The sequence below is a fragment of the Aedes albopictus genome, chromosome 3, assembly GCF_035046485.1.
Source record: "Aedes albopictus strain Foshan chromosome 3, AalbF5, whole genome shotgun sequence".
NCBI classification, from domain to species: domain Eukaryota; kingdom Metazoa; phylum Arthropoda; class Insecta; order Diptera; family Culicidae; genus Aedes; species Aedes albopictus.
This window is the reverse complement of record NC_085138.1, coordinates 409,909,694-409,919,205: the sequence shown is the minus strand read 5'-3', so window position 1 is coordinate 409,919,205 and position 9,512 is coordinate 409,909,694. Positions and strand designations below refer to the sequence as shown.

Here is a 9,512-nt window from a genome sequence, read left to right as displayed (position 1 = left end):
GCTTTACTTCCCTTCCCAAGGAAGAACCCACATTTTGTGAGCATTTCGGGAGTGGGTTTAGATCCCAGGTCCTCGGCGTGATAGTCAAGTGTTCTAACCATCACACCAGGTCACCTCCACAAAAGTTTGTTCCTGTTTTTCGTTTTGGGTGCCTAAACGTTGACCATACGTATCCTTTGGACATAACCCTTCCACTAACAACAGATAAACTCCCGCGACACCTAGGCTTGAGAGGACGTAGAGGCGTAGAGGTCTCTACATACTTTTCTTAAGTGTCCCACTAATCTTTCTTTTCCATCCCTCAGCTACCGCAAGGGTGTGGCCTGCAGTCTGCACAGCTTACGACCATTGAGGAATTGCATTAATCTTTTCGTAGTCAGTGGTTTTCTCTCTCTTCTCGAACGAGAAAAAAGTAACTCTCATAATAGCGGCCTGGAACTGTACTATCTACGAGTTTGTGCAACTTGCTAAAAAATGTGGAACTTTTTTTTTTTGCCGTCCATATCTCAGTAGTTAGAGATCCAAATTTAACACTTTGGAGCCGGAGAAATCATATATGACCCCAACATAGAAGCGGCTGTATAGATTCACACATTTTATAAAACTGAACAATGTCTTCGGCAAAGTTGTTGCAAATTGAGTCCTCTATTGAGAAAAAATGGGAATATTTGTTAATTAACTTGCGCCTTAATTAACAACCTAGAACATCCTGCACACCATTAAGTTTGGAGAATCGAAATAAGTGACATACTGCCGTTCTACGCATAGTTGTCCCATGTCATATGGGATTCCCATATAACATGGGACAATTGGGCGTAGAACGGCAGCATACCAGTTGTTCTAAAAGTTGATTTTGGATATGTATTCATTTAACCTTTGTCAAGAATATTAAAAGGTGTTTTATATTCAAGGATGTTCTAGGTATTCCAAACTGTCTTATAGTGAAGCCCTTCAAATCTACAAGAAAAATTTTATGTGTTTTAGCTATAGCATTGCATAATCTACTGGGATCCGTGAAGCTATTGAGCTCTGTAATGTCTTTTATAGTCACTATAGGGATATTGCAGGTCAGCCAAACTACGTTGGAGCTCAGAACTTCAGATCTACACTCGCAACAGTAGCTGTATCTGTTATACTGAGTAACGTTGCAAATAAACCACAGAAGTCTGCTGGATATTATGATATACTTTTGGGACAATCAGGGTCATCCAAACTGTTCTAAATGAAGTCATTTAAATCTACAAATAATTTTATGGGATTTCGCCATAAATAATAACATCGCATAACCTGTTGGGATCCAATATAGAGATATAGAGATATTTCAGGTCAGCCAAGGAAGTTCAGAACTTCAGGTCTACACTCCTAGCAGTAGCCATATCTGCTTGACTGAGTAATGTTGCATAATCAATCTCGGTTACTGGACCAACCTGAAGCTTACTAGATATTATTCTAAACCTTTGGAACATTCAGAGTCGTCAAAACTGTCCTATAATGAAGTGCTTTAAATCTATAAGACAAATTTCATGTGTTTTCGCCATAAATAATAGCATTGCATAATCTGCTGGGATCCGTGAAGCTCTTGAAATTGTCATATAGAGACGTTCCAGATTAGCCAAATTATCTTAGAGTTCAGAACTTCAGATCTACACTCGAAACAGCAGCAGCCATATCTGATATACTGAGTAACGTTGCATAGTCCACTAGATATTATTATGAACCTTTGCTAGATATTATTATGAATCTTTCTGCGTCATCGTGATCCTTCATTTTCCTAGACACGGAAATTCATCAATAAGCTTTTCTTTTCATATCTATTATAAATCGATACGCAAGTATTTTATTTCACAATTTTATTTGAACCACTTTTTTTGTTATTTTCTTCCTAGTTTTTAATGATTTTTTCTCTCAATTTTGGAATGAATCATTTCGCTTTTGGGTTTACCGATCGTAATAAATCACAGATGCAAAACAAAGTTTTAATTCTTGTTCACGTCGTCTTTTGTTCGAATAAATCACGCCCTTTTTGCTCCGAATAATTCCGTTCATAAATCGCTAGTTTACATCTATCAATACTTCCTTCTGGTTCGACATCGCCGCCTACATATTTTTCGTGGGTTTTCTTCTTTGGGTTTGTCCCTCGATGCCCGCTCACTGCTTTAGGTTTCCTTTTGGTTTGTTGTTTTGGTTTTTGACTTATTGTAATTTCACTTTATTGTAATAATTTATAATTAATTTATTTTAAGGGTTAATCAATTTAGCGCTGTTCACTTTTATTCGTCGTTTTCCTTCCGGTCTTTGTAAGATACCTTCAGAATTTAATTATTAAATAATTACCTCTTTGGGTGCTGCTTTTCAATTAAACTTACCTATCGACTAGATAATTATTTTTCAGCACAATGTCTTTTTACATCTGTATTTTTGCTGCTTTTTCTTTAAGAAGCATCATCCGCTCGTCGTTCTCGTTCACACTCCGCACTTGCTAAATGATTACGACTATGTGCTACACTGCACTAGATAGAGAACATGGCTTCCATGTGGCGAGCTGGCCTTCTACTGCACGCTGGACGTTTCCTCGTCGTAGTGGGCAAACTTGAGGAACACCTGCTCCAGGGTGGTTTGGCTGAACGAGTACTCCTCGATGTCCAGTTCCGTTTTGGCTGCAAGAAATGAATAGGTCGATATAGATGGAGTTGCTTATTTTATGTAAACGATCTTACCTTTCTCGAGTCGCGAGAAGCACTCGGCCAGCGAACTGACGCCCTGCTGGGGCACAGAGTACACCAACCGGTCGGCGAAACTCTCCTCCAGGGTGGCACTAGGGAACAAATCAGTCACAAAGTTGCGCAGCGCCATCGATCGGTTGTCGATGCAGTTGCTAATGACCGGCACCGGCCCGATGTTCTCCGCACTGTTCTGATCCAGCTGTAGCTGCTCTCGGCTACTACTCGGCTGACTTTCGATTGGCGTTTCACTATACACGCTTTCGATGTGCTTAAGCTTGATCTCCAGCGTATAACCTGCCCCGTACAGGTTCTTCAGATGCTGCGTCGAACCGAGGCATCTGAAATAGCAAGATAGTGAATATTCCATTACAATACCAAGGGAACAGTTTCCGATTGTTACCTCAATTCCCCTTTGACCATGATTCCGACCCGGGAACAAAGCGCATCGGCTTCCTCCATCGAATGGGTCGTCAACATGGCGCAGCGTTTTCCGTGGAAGCTAGCGAGTATGGTGTCCCACAGGAACCGCTTTGATTTGGGATCCATTCCGGTAGATGGTTCGTCCAGTAGAACCACCTTCGGGGATCCCACCATGGCCATTGCATAGCTGAGCTTCCGACGGGTTCCTCCAGAACAGTGTTGCGTTTGTTTGTTGGCATGCTCACTTATGTGCAGACCCTTAAGGTAGGTGTTAACTAAGCGGTTCATGTCCTTCCTAGTTACACCGCGGATACGGGCGTACAGCTCAAGGTGTTCCCGAACCGTAATGTTCTTCCATAGAGCGTCGTGCTGTGGACAATATCCTAGTGTTTTAAATGCGTCATCCTGGTTGATAGTTATGCTGTGACCGGCCACACGAACCGTCCCCCTCGTAGGCATCGTTTCACCGGTCATAATCTTCATCGTGGTTGTCTTGCCCGCTCCGTTATGACCTAAAAGCCCCAGAACTTCTCCGGCGTCTACTGCAAACGATAAACTACGCACAGAAACCTTTTTCCGGGGTGGTTCATCGTCTGCACAGCAGCAACAGTTGCCACACAGAGAATCTTGCGAGAACTCTTTACGAAGACTCTGAAAATTTGAAGACACGGTTATTCCTTGAGCTTGAGTTGGAGAACAGTGAATACAAACCTTGACCAGGACAACCGGTTCCACTTGTCCAGTTTGTTCTTGAGTAGTTAACCGGAACACCTTTGAGCGTTCGTTCCGGACATCCTCGTCCTCGTGCTCTCCGATGCATTGATCTTCCGCCATAACATCTTCTTCGCTCTGAAATCAAGAACAATACGTCAATTCTAGTTCTTCATTCCAAGCACCAGATGAATGTCAATCCTTACCGCCTTGTGGTGGAACAAATCCCGCAGCCGGCCGCCGCTCTTCATCACGTCCGACACCCGCAGACAGAACGCCCAAATCGGAATATGCAGCAAACAACCGCAGGCCATCACGATCATTTCCTCGGTCATGTAGTGGGCCATCGAGAGCTCGGCACAGGCCGAACTCAGCTGACAGGCGATGTAGACCCGATCGACAAAGTACACCGTGGCGTACGGGATGTACATCGGGTTGATCAGCGAAAACACAAAGTGTAAGGCAAACGCTGCTTTTACCTCTGTAAGGATAATATGTGTATCATATAAGGTATCTTTTTCATGGAATCATCTAGTCATAACCAAGTTGTACTCACCAATTCCTAACATATCTAAGAACACTACCAATATGAAAGGAATCAGTCCCACGAAGGTTAAAATGTTCGGTAGAATGGACTGCGCCGAGTCGGTTCGGTCGAAGAAGTAGGAAAAGCACGTCGAACACAGAATACCAGCCGGCGAGTACAGGAACACCAGCAAACCTAGGGTGATAAGGGCCGGTGGCTGAAATAAACAAAATTTCCATGACGTTACTTCCGATGTGGTTTCACCAAGTACCACCTACCTGTCGGAACGAAGGAATGTCGAACAGGTACACCAGCCCCAGCAGGGCGGCACAGATCAGTATCATCAACACGGACAGCACGATGAAATAAGCGGACAGATAAAGCGACGAGGAAAGCCCGTTGACGCGCAGCTGATTGCGGGCCTTCATTTCCCGATCGTACACCATGTCGACGGCAAGCGACACCGGAATGAGCACAAAGATCATCCCGACGAACAGTGCCGACGAGAAGGTTCCGATGTTGAACTCCTGCGGTTGGGTCGTCTGCTGGAAGGGATGCGAGCGGAGTTCGATGTCTAGGATCGATTCCGGCGATACCGTAGCAGGCGGTGTGATCGACGATGGCGGGCTGTGCTCGGCGAACAAACGCAGCAGGCTATTACTAATTAGGTTTAACAGTATTGGTAGACTATGCTGAGTGGTATCATTGTACAAGGTAGTTATTGACACATTCGTCCATGATATTGAGTTGATGTTGAACGCGGCCATGTGAGGCGCAATGTCCAAAAGCAACGAAAAGTTTCCGTTGTAGTCCTCCGTCACATTCGACGATTGCTTCAGTTCGGCAATGAAACGATGGTATAGATATGATGATTCTTTGGACTGCTGCTGAGCGTTGTGCTGATGTTGATGGTGCTTCTGATGGAGCAGCATAGGAGATGGCGATGATTGCTGTTGCTGCTGTTGTTGCAGCAGTATTGATTGTTGCAGCTGTTGTTGCTGCATGTGATGATGGTAGAGGTTGTGTTGCAAAAACAGTCTATTGGTACTATCATGTACTGCTATCTTGGTAATATTGCTGCCGTACGTTGTGTTATCTAGGAGTATTGAACGCATCACCGGTGAAATCACCTGGATCGAGTTCAAGTACAATCCTAACGCAGTAAATGCTAGGGGTAGTATGATTAACAGATAGAGACGTTGAATGTCACGAAAAAGTATTGTTATCCTAAGCTTTAGTAACGCTACGATGGTGTTCATACAAGACGGCTTCAGCTCAATGTCCTCCAAATCCATCCAGTTAGTCTTGTTTTGACTGTTCAATTTCACAACCGACGATGAGTTATTGGCGGGATCCTCGTAGACGCTCTTGGTGCTTTTGCTCACGCCATTACGGGACCTACTGTGCCGTTTTCGCTGTATCTTCAAATTCGGAGAAGTCCCCGTCGAATTCTTTGCACTCTGAACAACCTCGACTTCGTTGGTAGTCAGTCCATTGATTGGTATGATTGTATCAAAATCCAGTCCATTGTCCGGTAATGAAGTCTTATTCTCGAGGTTTTGTTCCTCCAGTAAATTTTTCGTATCATTTTTCAGCGATTGATAGCTATTACTCCGTTCCTGTAGAGATAAACTTCTCGGCAAAGCTCGATTCTTCATGACTTTTCGACTGAGGCTATCCACTGCATAGCCACTGTCTTGCTCATCATCATCTTCTGTCTCCACCTTCTGTTCTTCTTCTCGTTGAGTTTCCAGATGTAGAAATACTTCCTCCAAGGTCGTCATCGACACCCCGTAAGAGCAAATGCCAAGTTTCATACGCTTCGACTTGATCTCGTTCTCGATATCGTCGAACAACGAAACGAACGAATTCACTGCATCGTGCGGTAGAATGTAGCTCAACTCTCTCCCATGTCGTCTAGCTTTCTCCGCTTTCGGCACATGATCGTTCACTAACTTGGTGATCGCAACTTCGCACGCATGCGAATCCAATACCAACGTTAAATGGTACCCGATTCCGAATTTGTTCTTCAGGAACAACGATGATCCACAACACCTCAAACGTCCTCTCGATACGACTGCTTTTCTTTCGGCCAAGATATCCGCCTCGTCCATGAAATGCGTTGTTAGCAAAATCACTTTCCCATGCTTTCTGTTCTGCAGAATAGACCACATATGCCGTCTCGAGTATGGATCCACTCCAGCCGTGGGTTCATCCAAGATTATAATCTTCGGATCACCAATTATCGCGATTCCCACCGACAACTTCCTCTTTTGGCCCCCACTCAAGTACTTTACGCGAGTTTCCGCAGAATCGAACAAATCGATATCCCTTAGGGTCTTCTTCACCTCGCAGTCCACCAAGTTCGGGGCTATTCCACGCACCGCCGCGAAGAAATACAGATGCTCCTTCGGTGTCAACGTTTCAAAGAGAATATCATGCTGCGGACACACTCCCGTCATCCTCCGGATCATCGTCATGTCGTTCGGATCTCGGATGTCATACCCAAATATGTACACCGTTCCCGACGTCGGTGACGTCAACCCGGTCAAAATGTTGAACAGCGTACTCTTCCCGGCACCGTTGTGCCCCAGAATGGCCGTGATCTGCCCCTCGTATATCGTCAGATTGATCCCATTGACCGCGTTAACCGCCGGCTTCCGACACGAGTGGAACGTCTTGTACAAATCCACTATCCTAATCGCTTCCTTCCCTCTCATTTCGCGCGAAACCGGCTCCACGTCCCGCGTCTGCTCGTCCACATTGTTGAACGAATTGGCCGACTCACCGTTCAGCAGCGGTACCTTTGGCACTTTCTTCTTGCACCAGTAGTGACGACTCAGGCAGAAGCATGGCCGATGCTTGGTTCCATGATCGGACGGTATCACACTGTCGAAGTAGAATGCCAACCCGGCGTACAGCAGAATGTCCACCACCAGCATCAGAATGGAACCCCCGATGGGAATACCCGGCCCAGTCCACAGGTTGTTCAACGTGACACCCTGTCCGGAGATGTCCAGCACTAGGATTTTGTCCATGGCTAGGGCGAAACCCGTGGGCGATATGAGCGAGACGGTCCACAAGGCCGCCGAAGTGTGCGTATCGTCGATGAACACCTGCAGGAAGTACAGCAGCGACATGATGTTGACGGCAAAGTTGCCCAGGATGCCGGCGGTCTGGAATGAGGGAAGGGAAGCATGTATTCGAGATAAGATGCTAAGCCAAAAGGTGAAAACGGTAAAAACATATAAATTTACTTGAACTTCAAACTGAGACGTACAAACATTTATAAAGATTAGTGGCATAAATACGTTCCATGTTTTCCATTACGATGTTTTCCTCAATAAATTTACTTCAATCATGTTCATTAAAGAGTTTGTTTGAACTCCTTCAATAGTTAAGTTGGAAATTTCTTTGGCATTATTTTCAAGAACTCTGCTGACATTTTAGTTGAAAGATTTTTCGTTAAATTCTTTGGGAATCGAAGTAGGCTTCGCCGCGAACGGACGCGTTTTGCTCTACTTGTCAAGTTTTTTCTCGCGCTCCCTTTTTGTGTGGTTTAGAAAAAAAAATTAACTGGTGCTATGCCTTCCGGAAATAGAACGCGTGTGATTTCACGATCTGCGTAGTTTATTGCCTGTAACGGTGCAATTGTGAAGTTGTGAATTTATATACCGGATGTTTGATTTGACCGGCGAGAGGTGGTAACGTGAATTGCCCACTGAAGAAGCGGCAGGAGTGAATAAGTGGTAGCAATTGGAATTTAGAAGATGGTGGTTAGACCGGCCCACAGTTGTATGAAGCGAAAACAAAGTTTTCAAAATTCACGGGGCACCCTCTAGAATCGTGCCTTTGGATGAGAAGATCAATCTGTGAAAGATTCAGCTCAATCGGTTGAAAACTGAGCTGGCGCAAATGAGTTGAAGGTTTGTATGGGATATTCAGTCCAATTATATGGGAAATTTGATGACCTCCAGTCTCTCATACAGCACGCCGGTTTGGCGAGTTCGATTTGGCTCAGAACTGAAAGAATAACAGTTGATACCCTAATGAACAACTTTGTAGAAGACCATATCATGATAAAACTTAATTTAGTTGCGGTTTTAGTCAACGAAACCAGGATTAGGACATCTTCCCCCGTTTACTCTCGGTTGTTATATGCAGCACGTGTTTGCCGTTCGAAACTTGCTCACTGCATCATAGGCGGCTATGTTGTCCTTCATTTTCATTGCTCACGCATGTGGGTGAGTATCGAGACAAAGTAGAATTACATAGCTGCCTATGATGTAGCGCGCAAAATACGGCCGACCAACACGTGCTGCATATAACAACCGAGAGTAAACGGGGGAAGATTTCCTTATCCTGGTTTCTTTGGCTAAAACTGCAACTAAATTAAGTTTTATCATGATATGGCCTTCTACAAAGTTGTTCACTAGGGTATCAACTGTTATTCTTTCAATTCTGAGCCAAATCGAACTCGCCAAACCGGCGCGCTGTATGGGAGACTGAAGGTCATCCAATTTCCCATATATTTGGACTGAACATCCCATACAAACCTTCAACTCATTTGCGCCAGCTCAGTTTTCAACCGATTGAGCTGAATCTTTCACAGATTGTTCTTCTTATCCAAAGGCACGATTGTAGAGGGTGCCCCGTGGAATTTTTCGACATTTTTGTTTTTGGGCCGGTCTAATGGTGGTGCCTAAGAAGATTTCACACAGAAGAGATTCGCATTAAGATTTGGTGCTAATTTTATGAGCGTAGGAAAAGCTTCGTTAAAAAAAGGAAAAAATAAAGGAAGAATTGCATCGTGAAATTAGCAAACGGGCATTGGTGTGCACACTTTATATTAGTTACAGTTACAAGTTGTGAATGCCGTGAGTGATAAAACGATAGAGTCAAGGCCCTAATTAGGATCAATATGGTGAGGTCTTTCTGATTTGTTTTTCTGTTTGTACTCGTATCAGTAACATCAACATATTACGGGTAAATGTTTATTTAGGGATGGCTGGATACCATAACTTTTTTTCTCGTTCCAGAGAGCGGGTAAAGGCGCTTAAGCCTAGGCTTGAGAGTCAGGGCATACGGGGGAAATACCGTTGCTCCATCCCAGGATTCCAGAGGACATGGAG

At 44.5% G+C, this 9,512-nt stretch overlaps 1 protein-coding gene across 2 annotated transcripts in view; it reads right to left on the bottom strand.

The window, feature by feature from the left end:
* Positions 1 to 1,837: 1,837 nt before the first annotated feature.
* LOC109426452 (cholesterol transporter ABCA5-like) overlaps positions 1,838 to 9,512 on the bottom strand; it is a 40,865-nt gene continuing 33,190 nt past the window's right edge. Inside the window, exons 6-13 of one of the 2 annotated variants that reach the window (XR_009998656.1) lie at positions 4,659 to 7,556; positions 4,411 to 4,597; positions 4,061 to 4,335; positions 3,855 to 3,992; positions 3,124 to 3,794; positions 2,718 to 3,061; positions 2,367 to 2,657; positions 1,838 to 2,306 (exon numbers count right to left, since the gene is read on the bottom strand). Coding sequence is in view for 1 of the 2 variants with exons in the window: in XM_029875496.2 (XP_029731356.2) it covers positions 2,551 to 2,657; positions 2,718 to 3,061; positions 3,124 to 3,794; positions 3,855 to 3,992; positions 4,061 to 4,335; positions 4,411 to 4,597; positions 4,659 to 7,556 (4,620 nt within the window). In the remaining variant the exon portion in view is untranslated. Of the gene's footprint in view, positions 2,658 to 2,717; positions 3,062 to 3,123; positions 3,795 to 3,854; positions 3,993 to 4,060; positions 4,336 to 4,410; positions 4,598 to 4,658; positions 7,557 to 9,512 lie in introns of both variants that reach the window. The other variant, XM_029875496.2, reaches the window with a different exon arrangement.